The sequence below is a fragment of the Heptranchias perlo genome, chromosome 24, assembly GCF_035084215.1.
Source record: "Heptranchias perlo isolate sHepPer1 chromosome 24, sHepPer1.hap1, whole genome shotgun sequence".
Lineage (NCBI taxonomy): Eukaryota > Metazoa > Chordata > Chondrichthyes > Hexanchiformes > Hexanchidae > Heptranchias > Heptranchias perlo.
In genome coordinates, this window is record NC_090348.1 from 27,404,388 (window position 1) to 27,421,645 (window position 17,258).

General features: G+C 43.2%; 1 protein-coding gene across 1 annotated transcript; it reads right to left on the minus strand.

Annotated features, from left to right (window-relative positions):
* Positions 1-1,571: 1,571 nt before the first annotated feature.
* On the minus strand, positions 1,572-6,245 carry LOC137341784 (cadherin EGF LAG seven-pass G-type receptor fmi-1-like). Its single transcript, XM_068005286.1, has 5 exons — positions 6,181-6,245; positions 3,786-3,899; positions 3,337-3,449; positions 1,833-1,978; positions 1,572-1,666 (listed from the first exon to the last, which is right to left on the minus strand). Exons 3-5 carry the CDS (start codon positions 3,438-3,440, stop codon positions 1,572-1,574), a joined length of 345 nt encoding a protein of 114 aa, XP_067861387.1. The 5' UTR covers positions 3,441-3,449; positions 3,786-3,899; positions 6,181-6,245.
* Between the last annotated feature and the right edge of the window lie 11,013 nt (positions 6,246-17,258).

A 17,258-nucleotide genomic window follows, 5' to 3' on the forward strand; every position in this document is an offset into this window, starting at 1 on the left:
ATTAAAGCTGGCATTACATCAGACCAAAACTAAAAATGTTTATATTTGTTTGTAAAACAATTATTTGTTTTTGTGTTTGATTGAATTCGTTCTATGTGTGGCTTTTTAACAGGTACTTGTAGCTTACTCAACTTTGAATAATATCAATGCAAAGCACAGCTTCAGGAAAGTATGAAATAAATTCAGGTGTGAAGAGTTGGGATATTTTCCAATTTGGCAAATTATAATTTCTCAAAACGCACAGAATGGTAATGTTGACAGTAAATTAGTGTCTCTCTTAAAATTAAAAATGCCAATCAGAATTATAGACGAATTGAACAATGAGCCAGGTGAGCAGATTGAATTCCCTTTGGTGCAGAGATAACCACTGGCTGCGCCCCCTCTGATTCGCCACTATCCTCGCTGTGGCATATTCAAATCACTACAATTTAGAATAAATTCACCACTGGGGGATGGGGGCACACAATCTCAGCCCCAGGATATTGCTGCAGGAGTTCCTCAGGGCAGTGTCCTAGGCCCAACCATCTTCAGCTGCTTCATCAATGACCTTCCCTCTATCATAAGGTCAGAAATGGGGATGTTCGCTGATGATTGCACAGTGTTCAGTTCCATTCGCAACCCCTCAAATAATGAAGCAGTCCGAGCCTGCATGCAGCAAGACCTGGACAACATTCAGGCTTGGGCTCATAAGTGGCAAGTAACATTCGCGCCAGACAAGTGCCAGGCAATGACCATCTCCAACAAGAGAGAGTCTAACCAGCTCCCCTTGACATTCAATGGCATTACCATTGCCAAATCCCCCACCATCAACATCCTGGGGGTCACCATTGACCAGAAACTTAACTGGACCAGCCATATAAATACTGTGGCTACAAGAGCAGGTGAGAGGCCGGGTATTCTGCGGCGAGTGACTCACCACCTGACTCCCCAAAGCCTTTCCACAATCTGCAAGGCACAAGTCAGGAGTGTGATGGAATACTCTCCACTTGCCTGGATGAGTGCAGCTCCAACAACACTCAAGAAGCTCGACACCATCCAGGACAAAGCAACCCGCTTGATTGGCACCCCATCCACCACCCTAAACATTCACTCCCTTCACCGGCGCACAGTGGCTGCAGTGTGTACCATCCACAGGATGCACTGCAGCAACTCGCCAAGGCTTCTTCGACAGCACCTCCCAAACCCGCGACCTCTACCACCTAGAAGGACAAGAGCAGCAGGCACATGGGAACAACACCACCTGCACGTTCCTCTCCAAGTCACACACCATCCCGACTTGGAAATATATCGCCGTTCCTTCATCGTCGCTGGGTCAAAATCCTGGAACTCCCTTCCTAACAGCACTGTGGGAGAACCTTCACCACACGGACTGCAGCGGTTCAAGAAGGCGGCTCACCACCACCTTCTCAAGGGCAATTCGGGATGGGCAATAAATGCTGGCCTCGCCAGCAACGCCGACATCCCATGAACGAATAAAAAAAAACGTCTAACTTATGGCATTTGTCGCCAATATCACCATTGCAGGAAATTCCTGGCTATTATCTTCTGAATTGATTATAACCAATATTGGCTTATCTTTCAGTTTCAGATCTGATGGTTGCTGACACTCGAAACATTAAGCTGTCTTCCTCTTTATAGAGGCTGCTGCGAATATCCAGCTTTCTAGCTTTTAATTTCATGAACAATTAATGGAGATGTCTTATTAATATTTATTAGGTTTCTATCACACATCATTCAAAGTGCAGTGTGATAGTTTTAAGGTCCAAATTATTATTTTTTCAAAAAACACGGCCTCCTAACGCTATATTTAGAACACGTGAGTTTGATCTTACCTTCTTCGATCAGGAAACCAGCATGAGCCTTCACAAACTCATAGTAAATGACATCATCCACATCCCTGTCTGTAGCACTAACTTTTATTAACAACGTTCCCCAGGGCAGACTTTCATTAATAGTTAATGGATTTGGTGATATCGCCCTTAAAAAACACAATGACGTGACTTAATCATTCTATGCACGTAGTTACACAGATAAACCTTAACCTTAAATCAAATTCTCATCCCTAAGGGCACCTTGAGGCAACACTTTTGGTATCCCATTAGAGCAACCACCAAAAACAAAGAATGGGGCTTCCTCATTTAAACTGAGCATGTCCAGGTGCATCACTGGTGTGCGTCAGTTAAATTTTTTAAAGGATATATAAGCTTGCCTTAAGGCAGCAAGAAAACTGAGCATGCTCAGTTCATTAACAAGGTCATCCCATTTTATTTAATAATTTGGACTGATTCAATTACTTCATTTATGGTTATGTCCAAAATGAAATAACTTTATCTCTTGCAGAAATGTCACCAAAATAAAAAGTGAGAAATGGTACCATGGGCATTATTTTAGCCCAGGTTTCCGGGTGTCTTTACGATTTTGACATAAGAACGTTGTTTTTTTTCTTTTTTGCTGGTTTCCCACCCGATAGACTTGCCTGATTGACAGGCTGGATCTCAGTCGGGCGGGAGAAGTGCCAGGAAGAGGGCGTGATCAGGCAAGTGTTAGATTGGGATGGGGGTCGAGGGTCACGGAGGAGGGTCGGGGGTCATTACAGGGTAGGAGATCATGGGGGCAGGGGTCGCTGCAGGTAGGCTTATTGGACCTGAGGGAATCACTCCTGCTCCTCCGGGCCCACAAGCTGTGCTATAGAGGCACTTACCTACCGTTACGGGCCTTCTTGCCTCCTCTCACGTGACATGAAGGAGAAGGCCCTGGAATCCCCACCCCCAGGGGCTAAAATCAAAACACTTTGAAAATGGAGGCCCACAGCTTCCTTAAAAGCTTTTAATGCCTGACCCACCTCCCGAAAGTGGGTTGGTTGCCCGCCCCTCGTCCTGCCCCCATAAAAAACGGAAATGGGCGAGTTGGGGACGGGTTTTAGATATTTGCAATTGTTACTGCCCTGCCCCAACCCACCCATTTTTCCAGGCTAAAATCATTCCCCATGTTGCCTCTATTACATAAAGAGTAAAAATTACTCAGTTGAAAATGTAGTTTGAATGTTAACAGCATGAACATCAATAGGTCAAAGCATTCAGTCATCAAAATAGATATAAAGGAATGAAGCTTTGCTGGTGAGTTGCAAATGTTGTACTTCATTGTCTGTCTCTCTCTCTCGACTGGCAGACAGCCTAAAGCAAAATGGCCATAATGACAATGGTAGAAAATGTTTCTACAAGTAATTATTTACATTCACAATCCCTTGCAGCAAGTTGAAAATAGGGGGCTTAACAAATCTGTAGCTCCAAACCTCTAAATGTCACATACTCATAAGGCAAAATCAAAACTGCTCACATGAACTGTGGTGATTCATCATTGAGATTTTCAAGATTAATTGTAATGGAGCCAATGCAAGATTTAGGGCTGCTCTTTCCAGTTTCAGCTACTACGACTTTCATCTGAAATCTCTGTTGTAGAAGGAAATAAAAAAGTGAAACATTAATTTTCCAATAATCTCTCAATATCCAAGTACGACATATCAAAGAACTGCAGAAGTAACAATTACAATTGAGAACTCAACAACTTGCATTTATATAGCACCTTTAACATAGTAAAATGTCCCAAGGCACTTCACTGGAGAGTAATCAGACAATAACTCTGCCATTATTAACCTAGACTGCTAGAACTTCGAACTCTAAATACTCTGGACATAAAGCAAAACTTAACCTGCTTTACCAGATTATCATTGTTAGAATACACAGGATGTTTGCAAGCCAGTAAATATTTAAATTCTAGCCATTTACCTTCACACCATCTTCATAATCTAAAGGTGAAATGGAACTTCTTGAAATCAGTCCACTGTTAGAATCCAGTGTGAAGTAACGTGCAGTTCCTGCAGTTTCATTTGTAATACTGTACTGGGATGTGAAATTAGATAAAATAAGTAAAGTCTGAGGAAAACATGATCCAGAATGCAGTCCCACATGAGGCTGAAGTTAATTTTCAGAACAATTTGCAATTTATTGGTGTATTGTGCAATAGGAAAAGGAGTAATCTACCTAAATCTCATGGGTATTTGAATTCCCTCATGTGATGCATGATTATCAATTACAATACGAATAAATCTCCCTCGGCCTTGCTCACAGTTGGCCAGAGGAAATGCTACGTCTTTTAACTCTGTTCGTTCTAACAAGGCGAGAGAGGTTGCAGTGCCACCTCTGGAGCAAGTATGAATAGCAGGCCTTCTTGTAATTGTTTTTGTTTCAGATTTCCAGCCTCAGCAGTGTTTTTGCTTTTTTGTCTCGTAATATTGTTTTTTTTAAAGAGAGGTTACAGCGTCATTCAGTGGAAGACACGAGAAGAGCAGGTGTTACCATTGCAGCGTGACCCAATGGATTGGGGCTGTTGATGTATTTATTATGTGGAGATGCCGGTGATGGACTGGGGTTGACAATTGTAAACAATTTTACAACACCAAGTTATAGTCCAGCAATTTTATTTTAAATTCACAAGCTTTCGGAGGCTTCCTCCTTCCTCAGGTGAACATCGAAGTTTCACATCGTTCACCTGACGAAGGAGGAAGCCTCCGAAAGCTTGTGAATTTAAAATAAAATTGCTGGACTATAACTTGGTGTTGTAAAATTGTTTACAGATGTATTTATTACCTATTGATTTCAATGGGCTGGTATCACAATTGTGACAAAGCAAAAAAAACTCAAGGATTTTAATATATTATGGATGTATTGAAACAAGAGTTTTTAAACTTGTCTCAGATTTGATTTTCTGAAAAATCAATTCCTGTCACTTATTTTGGTATTAAGTGACCCTTAATCACTACAGAATCACTATACTCAACAACATGGGGGTAATTTTGACTTTGTGCAATAGTGTAGAACGTTGAAGTCAATGGAACTAAAAATGGGGAGAAATATAAAGCGGGCTGTCGATTCGCAATCACCCGTTTCACAACTTAGCACAAGGTCAAAATTACCTCCATTATCTTTATTTGATAATATTCATTTAATCTTCACAGAGTTTGACAGTAGTTGAATATCTGGTGACTACTCAATGCCACAGGTTTTGGTGCCACCGTGAGGCAAAATGTGCAGTTCAGGTGCAGCATCAGTTTGATATTTTACTTCGGCATGACACTGCTTCAAACAGGTAGTCTCTCACTGCTTCAACTTTACATTGATTGCTGATGTACTGCAGCTGGTGCAAAACTAATATTTTTATCTTTAGTCTTAAAGTTTAAAATCAAACCAGTTGCTCTTCCCCACCACAGAAACATTGCGGAACTGGGGAGTTATAACATGGGAACTTTTATAAGTCCTGAAAATGCTATTCTTACTAAACTGGGTTGTGTCTGCCTCTTACCTATTTGCTTTGTTGATGTTTTTAACGCATTGGTGGCAAGGATTTATTGATGAGTTGATAACTTACAGAAAGATGGGCATTAATAGTGGAAAATGAGCTTTAACATTGAAGGCACCAAATTCCTCTTCCTCATAGTGAAAACTCACTGAAAGAGTAAAATTGGATTGCCCCTTTTTAAATAAAATGACCAACCGGTGAAATTGCACCCTCTGTTTTACAACCTGGCATTACGATTTGCAACTGACATTCGTGGATTGAAATGTAATATTTAATACTGGTGGTATATGTAATGAATGTGTTAGTGCACTCGTGGAGAATTACTTTGTGTGCTATTTTAATGTATTTGTTAGCTGATTTAAAATAACTGGGTTAACATTAAATTAAATCACAAAAATACAGTAATGGATTTGTTACAAATGCTACTGAATTTAACTTCAACTATTAAGTAAACATAAACAACTCACATTTATATAGTCTTCAACGTAGTTAAAACGTCGCAAGGCGCTTCACAGGAGTGTAATCAGACAAAAATTGACACCGAGCCAAAGAAGGAGATATTAGGGCAGGTGACCAAAAACTTGGTCAAAGAAGTAAGTTTTAAGGAGGGTCTCAAAAGAAGAGAGGTGGAGAGACATGTTTAGAGAGGGAAAATTACATTTTGAAAATAGGCCCCCGTAGATCAATGCACAAGGTGCATACTGGACTGATTCTATTCTGAATTCATTAATCACGAGTGAATAAACACCATTCCTTTACAATGATATCATTGCTATCTCCTTATCAACCAAGGCAAAGTAAGAATTTTGATTTGTGTTTACTTACTGTAACAGAATCAGTGGCATCTGGATCAGCAGCAAGAATCTGATAGACTGATGCAGAGGTGGGAAAATTCTCAGGAATAGTAAGAGAAACACCTGGTTAGAAGAAAGGCCATTGGATAATCTTAACATGGAAAACCACATCAACACACACATAACCTGGTGACACGTGGAGCTTTATACAACAATATACTGGCATTTCATCCCTTTCTGTTTATACCAGGCAGTCTCTCCTCTAATAATAGATGAGCCTTTTGAAAGTAACCTGTCACGTAACACAAGTGAGTTTCCCACTTAAATTAATGAATCACATAACATTGTCTGTACAGCACCACCTGCAGGTGCAATATTATTAGAATGTTGTGGCCACTCAGCATTTTTAACAGATACTTAACTATTTGCTTGTATTAAAAAGTGCAGGAATGCTTAAAAGCACAATCCATACACTAGGTAGTATATATTTTTTGCAGTTAAATTCTTTACGTTAATAATTTTAGCAAAAATTGGAATTTCCTGTGTTGTACTCATGCCAACTTTTCAGTAAAATTTATTAGCAGGAGAAATTTCACAACCTGCAAGTATTCAAAAACTCCTAAACATGAACTTATTGTCGATTTTAGCCGCAAGACTTACTGCATGACCAGCCGATTGGTGAACGCACACAAGCCAAGGAAAATGGATATCACAACATAAAATTAACTTCTATTTGAACACTGTATCCAAGGTGCTTCGTGGATAGGTGTACAGAAAACAGACGCTGAGCCAGGAGAGGAGAGACAAGATTAGGAAAGGTGACCAAAAGCTTGGTCAAAGAGATGGGTCTTAAGGAGGTTTTTTTTAAAAAGGAACAAAGAGGTAGAAAAGTTTAAGGAGTGAGGTCCAGAGAGCAGGGCCCAGACAGCTGACGGCTCGGCTGCCAATGATGGGCTAAAGGAAGGGAGGGATGCAAAACAGGCCAGTATTATAGGAAGATGTAGAGTTGGAGAAGATTGCAGAGATATAATGGGGCAAGTCCATGAAAAGATTTAAAGATAAGGATAAGGATTTAACATTTAAGGCATTGGTAGATGGGAAGGCAATATATGTCACTGAGGAACAGGTGAACAGGACTTAGCGTGGGACAGGATACATGCAACAGAGTTTGGATAAGTTGGAATTTATGGAGAATTGGGGGTTTAAGGAGATAGTTGGTCATAGAAAAAGGAGCCAGGTGTTATCCTTGCCCTCTAGTTCATCCTAGAGTAGTAGACATTCTTGCTGAGGAGAGTGAAGAACAACGGTGCTTGACGTATCACTGTATGTGTAAAGGAAGCTTGGCCTAAATTGGAATGCTTAAATTGACATATCGAGTGACTGGGCAAAATCTCAATTTTAAGCAGAAGCTAATCTTTACCAGAAGTAAATCCACTTATTCCTGCTTTGAAGAAAACTTCTTCCTCTAATCACTTAAATTCCATTAGGCTTCAATCCAACTGTTTGAAACAAAAGCACAACTTGTGCTGGTTTCTTTTCCCACACTGGATTCTGCAGGTTCACAGCCGGAATACCAACCTGAACCTGGGAATCCAGCTTTACTTTTGGACCAATTGCTGAAATTAAGATCATTTTGTTGTACTATTGAAACCTTACGAAAAGTAATCTTACGCGAGTCTTGAGATAGATACCTTTTCCCACTGTGAATGCAGGATCGCAAACTGGTGCTTCATCCACATTATCCACAGACACTGTCAGCGTGTAAGTGGACGAGTGTGTCCGATTATTATCATATGCTCTGATGGGTAAAAGGTGAACTTTTGCAACATCAGGGCTGTCGTAGTCCAGGCGCTTCTGTAGAATGATATCGCCAGAGTCTAAGGAAAGAAAAGTTATATATTTTTTATTCATTCATGGGATGTGGGCGTCACTGGCAAGGCCGGCATTTATTGCCCATCCCTAATTGCCCTTAAGAAGGCAGTGGTGAGCCGCCTTCTTGAACCGCTGCAGTCCGTGTGGTGAAGGTTCTCCCACAGTGCTGTTAGGTAGGGAGTTCCAGGATTTTGACCCAGCGACGATGAAAATAAAATTGCTAATCATGTGATCCTTAAATGAAGAGGAATTAGATGGAGCCAACATGAAATCTTAATGATAGAGTTAGTGCCATTTGATGGAAATTATCAACGGCCCTGAAATTCTGGCATGGAATACTAATAGATGAACACTTAACAAGTTTGTCTGATATTTTTCTCAACCCTACTTTAATGTTGTCACAAATCCATTTAAAATAAATAAGTTATAAACTCCACTAAAAGAATGCAGACAGAAAAGTTATGAAAATGAATTCAGTGTACTTTTGTTAATGTCGCACAAGTATTTTCATTTGAATCCTGTAATTTTATTATTGCTAACTTGTGGTTGGCAGTCTTATCTCCAAGCTGTTACTGTTGCACTCCATACTATAGTGGCATTATTCTATTATGCATTTTCTTTCAAGTTAGACAAGTTACTATTATATATCAATAGTGCGGAGTTGTGCTTGAACAGTACAGAGATACCTTTTGCCCATAATCTGTAGTGTTGTCTCCCATTTACAGCTGAGACTGGCAAACTTCGCACTGAGCTTAACCCTGAGACTAAATATTGGTCAGAGTTGGCTCTAGACTCACAGGCCCCGATATTTACTCGGACCAGGAAAAGATCGGGGTGAATTTTTTCGGATGCAAACCCCGGAAGTGAAGTTAGCGGGTCGGATTCTGCAGTCACAACTTATTGGAAGGATTACATTTTTTCTTCCAGGTTTTGCGCCCGGCAGCCAGCCAGATTGACGCTGGCTGCCTGTCGAGCGGGAAAGCAGCCGGGCAGAGATTGGAGCCTTGGGATTTGAATGGGGGAGGTCGGGGAGAGGTCAGGGTCTTCGGGGTTTGTGTGGCGGAGGTCGGGGAGAGGTCAGGGTCTTCGGGGTTTGTGTGGCGGAGGTCGGGGAGAGGTCAGGGTCTTCGGGGTTTGTGTGGCGGAGGTCGGGGAGAGATCAGGGTCTTCGGGGTTTGTGTGGCGGAGGTCGGGGAGAGGTCAGGGTCTTCGGGGTTTGTATGAGGGAGGTCAGGGAGAGATCAGGGTCTTCGGGATTTGTGCGGCGGAGGTCGGGGAGAGATCAGGGTCTTCGGGGTTTGTATGAGGGAGGTCGGGGAGAGATCAGGGTCTTCGGGGTTTGTATGACGGAGGTCAGGGAGAGGTCAGGGTCTTCGGGGTTTGTGTGACGGAGGTCAGGGAGAGGTCAGGGTCTTCGGGGTTTGTATAGCGGAGGTCGGGGAGAGGTCAGGGTCTTCGGGGTTTGTGTGACGGAGGTCGGGGAGAGATCAGGGTCTTCGGGATTTGTGCGGCGGAGGTCGGGGAGAGATCAGGGTCTTCGGGGTTTGTGTGGCGGAGGTCGGGGAGAGATCAGGGTCTTCGGGGTTTGTGTGACGGAGGTCGGGGAGGGATCAGGGTCTTCGGGGTTTGTGTGACGGAGGTCGGGGAGAGATCAGGGTCTTCGGGGTTTGTGTGACGGAGGTCGGGGAGGGATCAGGGTCTTCGGGGTTTGTATGAGGGAGGTCGGGGAGAGGTCAGGGTCTTCGGGGTTTGTGTGGCGGAGGTCGGGGAGAGATCAGTGTCTTCGGGGTTTGTGTGACGGAGGTCGGGGAGAGATCAGGGTCTTCGGGGTTTGTGTGGCGGAGGTCGGGGAGAGATCAGGGTCTTCGGGGTTTGTGTGACGGAGGTCGGGGAGGGATCAGGGTCTTCGGGATTTGTGCGGCGGAGGTCGGGGAGAGATCAGGGTCTTCGGGGTTTGTATGAGGGAGGTCGGGGAGAGATCAGGGTCTTCGGGGTTTGTGTGACGGAGGTCGGGGAGAGATCAGGGTCTTCGGGGTTTGTGTGGCGGAGGTCGGGGAGAGATCAGGGTCTTCGGGGTTTGTGTGACGGAGGTCGGGGAGAGGTCAGGGTCTTCGGGGTTTGTGTGGGAGGTCGGGGAGGGATCAGGGTCTTCGGGGTTTGTGTGGGAGGTCGGGGAGAGATCAGGGTCTTCGGGGTTTGTATAGCGGAGGTCAGGGAGAGATCAGGGTCTTCGGGGTTTGTATAGCGGAGGTCAGGGAGAGATCAGGGTCTTCGGGGTTTGTGTGGGAGGTCGGGGAGAGATCAGGGTCTTCGGGGTTTGTGTGACGGAGGTCGGGGAGAGATCAGGGTCTTCGGGGTTTGTGTGGGAGGTCGGGGAGAGATCAGGGTCTTCGGGGTTTGTATGAGGGAGGTCGGGGAGAGGTCAGGGTCTTCGGGGTTTGTGTGGGAGGTCGGGGAGAGATCAGGGTCTTCGGGGTTTGTGTGGGAGGTCGGGGAGAGATCAGGGTCTTTGGGGTTTGTGTGGCGGAGGTCGGGGAGAGATCAGGGTCTTCGGGGTTTGTGTGTGGGAGGTCGGGGAGGGATCAGGGTCTTCGGGGTTTGTATGAGGGAGGTCGGGGAGAGGTCAGGGTCTTCGGGGTTTGTGTGGGAGGGCGGGGAGAGATCAGGGTCTTTGGGGTTTGTGTGTGGGAGGTCGGGGAGAGATCAGGGTCTTTGGGGTTTGTGTGTGGGAGGTCGGGGAGAGGTCAGGGTCTTCGGGGTTTGTGTGGGAGGTCGGGGAGGGATCAGGGTCTTCGGGGATTGTGTAGCGGAGGTCGGGGAGAGATCAGGGTCTTCGGGGTTTGTATGGCGCGGATCTCACGGCAGTAACAACGAGTGGGCAGTGGGTACACTCTGCCCACTAAGTGCCCATTGTGCACCTCAAATTAAAATCCCACATAATTGATAATCTAGCCCTCTAACCTTGTAATTACATGGGCCTGTGCAGAAACATAATTCAGTTATTTTTTTTATGTGATCTATTTGTTGGTGCATATGTTTTAGTTGCAAGCTCAGACAGACTTACCAGTATCCAAGGAGAAAAGCGGCTGAGTATTAACAAACTCAAAGAAAACATGATCACTCTCATCCAAGTCATCAGCTTTCACCTTCACCAGCAGAGTTCCAATAATCACTTCTTCTTCTGCATGAATTGTATCAGAGGAAGTTGTACTGTAAAAAAAAAACAGCTTGAAGTATTTCAATAGTAATCAGTAAATAAAGTTAGCAAAACCCCCTCATCACATGCATTTCTTGTTTACTGTTATGTCCTTATTTAGTAATTTCTGCACATTATAGATTTGATAGTTGTACTGCAAAGTTAGTGACAATGCAAAGCAGTTCTGCATTGCCACTAACTGTAGAATAAAATTCAGGTGTGAGGTTACCCGAAGCGCCCTTAGGTAAAAGATATGAGACCAACTCTGGGCGACTCGCTGTGTCTAGCTTTACACCTGCTGCAATATACACGAGCAATGACAGAGAGGAAGAGATCCACTGGTCCAGCCAGCCTGTTCCACACAATTGTGATAGCTTGTGCATCGCAATATATACATTCTCCACCCCACCCAGAACCATGTGATCATCTGGGAGAGGTGAAAAAGCAGGTAAAAACCCAGACTAATTTGGGAGGGGGGGGGGGCAAAATCTGGGAAGTTCCTCTCCACTGCTTGCCCCCACCCCACCAGGTGATCTGAAATAAGAAGTTATTGCAGCAGCTAACAACTTCTACGTTTCATTTTGAATATTTTTAATGTTAGCAAGAACTGATGGGGCAGTCAGCTCTCTGCGAACATTAAACTTTAGTCAGCATTAGGCTCTTTTTACCCTTGTCACGGAGCAATACCCAGTTAAACCCAGGCCTACTGGCTCCATGTCACTCTCAGCAGCTTTCAGTCTTGGGCCTGCAGTTTAATGACAGTCCTGCTCTTCCTGGCTCCACACGGAAAGTCAAAAAAAGTAAAAAGATTGACCTTTTCCGGCCTCTTCTGGACCCGACTCCTCTTCCCGCTAGGTTGGCCTATCAGGAAAGGCACATTGGCTTCCCTGCACAGGTTTTTGGGTAAAATAGCCGTCGGGCCTCGATGACATAATCGGAGCACAATCTGCATATTTAAAGGACCCTGCCAGTTTCCGCCTGGCGGACAGGGGTGAAACCGTTTCTTATGTATCAGTCCATGCAAAGTAAACCACTTATGTGAGAGCCACCATTACTGACTTGTATTTTTGTTGCTCATGAACTGCGAGATCACTGCCACTTGCTGGTTGGAATTTGATAAACTATTGATCCGTTGATATCTATCCTTTATGCATTGAATCTCCGACCTCACTATTTCTAGTGTTGATGTACTCTTGCTGCATTAAAATCCATATAAATGCTTCATATTAACTTTTCCATGGAAAATTCACTTTTTTCCTGTTCAGTATTTGTTACTGTAATGTTGGTACCTATATAAACACCTTGACGGACGAAAAACACACCATTTTTTGCACTGCTTGTCTGGTCATTTCTGTCAACTGATCGCATGGTGATCTAAAGTAGGCTTCTTATATCAACTTGAAGATTAAGTTTGCATTACTTACTTAAATACAGGTACTTCATCATTCAAATTATTAACCATTATGGTGAGAGTTCCTTTGCAAGACTGCTGTGGAGCTGGATTTCCTTGATCTGTTACCTCAATCTTTAGCTTGAAAAGCTGTACAAGTAAATAGTAAAACAATAAGCAATGCTTTTTTTTACTTTCTGCTTTTATTCAGTAAATCTGTTCCATCAATGAGACATATTTTAAATTTACAGAAATCAAATATGGTTGAGTTTGATGGATCTCGCAGGCATCATTGTTGGGGAATGGAAGATTTTACTACCTCTGCACCTTAATAAGAACACAAGAAATAGGAGCAGGAGTAGGCCAAATGGCCCCTGGAGCCTGCTCCGCCATTCAAAAGATCATGGCTGATCTTCAACCTCAACTCCACTTTCCCGCCAGATCCCCATATCCCTTGATTCCCTTAGAGTCCAAAAACCTATTGATCTCAGTTTTGAATGTACTCAATGACTGAGCATCTACAGACCTCCGGTGTAGAGAATTCCAAAGATTCGCAACCCTCTGAGTGAAGAAATTCCTCCTCATCTCAGCCCTAAATGTCCGACCCCATATCCTGAGACTATGCCCCCTACTTCTAGACTCACCAGTCAGGGGAAACAGTCTCTCAGCATCTCCCCTGTCAAGCCTCCTCAGAATCTTATCTGTTTCAATGAGATCACCCCTCATTCTTCTAAACTCCAGAGTATAGGCCCATTCTACTCAATCTCTCCTCATAGGACAACCCTCTCATCCCAGGAATCAATCTAGTGAACCTTTGCTGCACTGCCTCTAAGACAAGTATATCCTTCCTTAGGTAAGGAGACCAAAACTGTACACAGTACTCCAGGTGTGGTCTCACCAAAGCCCTGTACAATTACAGCAAGACTTCCTTACTCTTGTACTCCAACCCCCTTACAATAAAGGGGAACATACCATTTATCTTCCTAATTGCTTGCTGTACTGGCATGTTAACTTTTTGTGTTTTGTGTACAAGGACACCCAAATCCCTCTGAACACCAATATTTAATAGTTTCTCACCATTTAAAAAATACACTGTTTTTCTATTCTTCCTACCAAAGTGAATAACCTCACATTTCCCCATATTATACTCCATCTGCCACCTTCTTGCCCACTCACTTAACCTGTCTATATCTCTTTGCAGACTCTTTGTGTCCTCCTCACTGCTTACTTTCTCACCTAACTTTCGATCATCAGCAAACTTGAATACATTACACTCGGTCCCTTCATCTAAGTCATTAATAAAGATTGTGAATAGCTGAGGCCTAAGCACTGATCCTTGCGGCACCCCATTAGTTACAGCCTGCCTACCTGAAAATGACCCGTTTATTCCTACTCTCTGTTTTCTCTCCATTAACCAATCGTCTTTCCATGCTAATATATTACTCTTAACCCCATGAGCCCTTACCTTGTGTAACAACCTTTTGTGTGGCACCTTATCGAATGCCTTTTGAAAATCCACTGGTTACATCTTCAAAAAACTCCAGTAGATTTGTCAAACACGATTTCCCTTTCATAAAACCATGTTGACTCTGCCTAATTATATTATGATTTTCTAAGTGCCCCGTTACCACATCCTTAATAATAGATTCTAGCATTTTCCCGACTACTGATGTCAAGCTAAGTGGCCTGTAGTTCCCTCTTTTCTCTCTCCCTCCTTTCTTGAATAGCGGGGTTACATTTGCTACCTTCCAATCCATTGAGACCGTCTAGAATTGAGGGAATTTTGGAAGATCATAACCAATGCATCCACTATCTCTGCAGCCACCTCTTTTAGAACCCTAGGATGTAGGCTATCAGGTCCAGGGGATTTGTCGGCCTGTAGTCCCATTAATTTTCCCAGTACTTTTTCTTTACTAATATTAACTATTTTAAGTTCCTCACTCTCATTAGACCTTTGGTTTCCCACTATTTCTGGTATTTTTTGTGTCTTCTATTGTGTAGAGAGATACAAAATATTTGTTTAACACCTCGCCATTTCCTTATTCCCCATTATAATTTCTCCTGTTCCAGCCTCTAAGGGACCCACGTTTGCTTTCGCTACTCTCTTCCTTTTTTTTTTAGCACACTTGTGTTTAGCATTAAGCATTTCCAGGTCAGATATCCTGTACTCTTCCTTAACAATGTGCCTTTAGCCCAATCTCTGAGCTGTAGAGGTTGATTTTCCCAATTAGGCAAAATGGTTGCTGGGACTGCTGGAAGTATGGACATTATCCTGCTGGAAGGACAGTGGTGAGCTTGCTAAATTTTGTGAAGTCAATTCCTGAAACTAATATTAATAGACTCCCTGTGCATGTTTCAGGAGTGCAGGGAGTGCACTGATTGGCCAATGGCAAAATATCTGGCAAGTCAACAGCTCATAAAGACCTGTTGCTTGCATTTAAAGGGGAGAAGCATTTCTCACAGGCAAAACTTTTGTTCCTGTTAATTGCACAATGGAGATAGCCAAGAATTTCCCTCCATCTTCAAGGATGATACCCTGGAGGGGCTGCAGCAGGAGGTAATACAAAGGAAGGCTTCGACTTTTGACACAAAATGGGGAGCCATGCCCAAAGGGAATGTGGGTCAGAGGTAGAGCTACAGTGCTGTAGACCTGATTCGCCAGCTTGCACATCCTTTGATAATAGCTCCCCACATGGAGCGTCAGATTGGTGAATTGACTCCATAAAGTAGACCAATCCATCCCATTCCTAGTCATGTCATTTCCATTAAATATTCTTCATATTTCAGATGGAAAAGGTAATGGCATGAAATTGATTTTCCATTATGGATGGAACGGTGGATATGGGGCATACGCCTAACTGCTCCCGCACAGGGTTCCTGACTGAACTTCTGGCTACGGCCTTGTTAGATATGCACAGTGAATTTCCTGCCCAAGCATTGGGCTTCCTCAAGGAACTCACATGCAGTGAAGTGGGATTTCGAGCACAGCTACTGCTCCTTAGAAGGCGGCAACACTGTACCCACGGGTTACATTATACAATTGGTGACAAAATGAAATTAAAGCTGGCACATCACACAGTGAGAAAGAGTGCACGGTTTCTCTTACATTGAAGAGTAACAAATCACAAGATTGTGAACCAATTAAACCAAAACATTTTGCTGAGTGTTCAGCATCATCCAATTACTTGAATCACTTATGTGCACCGAGACGCAGAATCTTTTCAGGTGAGAAATTTGAAGGACGGTGAGATTTAATTTAAAAAGTAGGCTGCAAAAGCAGCTGTGGACAAGCTGCAGCAAAAATCTTAAAGATTTCCCCTCATGACCTACAAATAAAATCCACTGATTGAAGAAAAGTCAGAAACACTTTAAAATTCAATTGTAAACAATTTTACAACACCAAGTTATAGTTCAGCAATTTTATTTTAAATTCACAAGCTTTCGGAGGCTTCCTCCTTCCTCAGGTAAATGTTTACCTGAGGAAGGAGGAAGCCTCCGAAAGCTTGTGAATTTAAAATAAAATTGCTGGACTATAACTTGGTGTTGTAAAATTGTTTACAATTGTCAACCCCAGTCCATCACCGGCATCTCCACATCTTTAAAATTCAAGTCAGTTAATCCTTTGAATTCTGGTCGAATTGCATATGAACTGAAGGGAAGGAGTCTAAAGATTAACATTATTTCTTACCTATTGGGGGAAAGCATATTTATGGATGGTGCCCTTATAATTCTTATGCAAGCAATGGGGCAAAGGAGGGTGAATTGGCATTCAGGGGTCAAGAGTCATGCAAAACATTTGGTAAGAGAAGGTGAATTCTCTGCACCTCACTCAGAGGATCGAGTGGAAAATGAGGAAGAAGATGACAGACTTGAGGGAAGATGCTGAGTATTGCTATCCAGCACACTAGCGTTTGTCTCAAGTATTCATGCCTTCACAGTCTCTTATCGTTATATCTGCTTCTCCAATGCTGTCAGGTAACCTTATAACCTTATCGCATTGAAGGCCATACCACATCACGGCATGCATATAAGATGCAAATTATATACAAAACTGTTGTCACACTGAAATTGTCATAGAGCTTCACACAGAAATTTTTTTCAATGCACTCCACCAGCATGATGCGCATTCAGTTCCTAACACGTGACATGGTTGGTTACAGTGCCCTGCTGTGCTTTGTGAAATGCAGCAATGCAGTAACATTAGACAGTTATGTCATACTGCTGTTGTTATTTAGTGGAAAAGGAAATGAAGGTGCTGCCCTTGCTCAACAAAGCATCAGTTACTTGACTGATACATCTGTGGATAGAAAACTGGGGATCAGAGGCTTAAGAGCTGAGGGAGATGATCAGACCACCTTGACTGTCACTGGTAGCAATGTCCTTGCAGCAAGTGCACAGCTTTGCACCTGTGTCCATGCTGACTTAGAGGCTGAAGAGCCAAGGCTTGCATATATAGATGGCAGAATAATGCCAGGTTTGGTACTGACAAGCTGTGGTGTTGGATAATCCACTTGGCAGGCCTCTTTGATTTGAAAATGTGTGAGAGGGGTGCTTTGATCACTCTGCCAGAATCCATGTAAATTGTGCAGTTGTATTTAATTAATTATTTCATAATAAATGTGAGCAGATCTAGTTGGGACTGTGCAGTTTT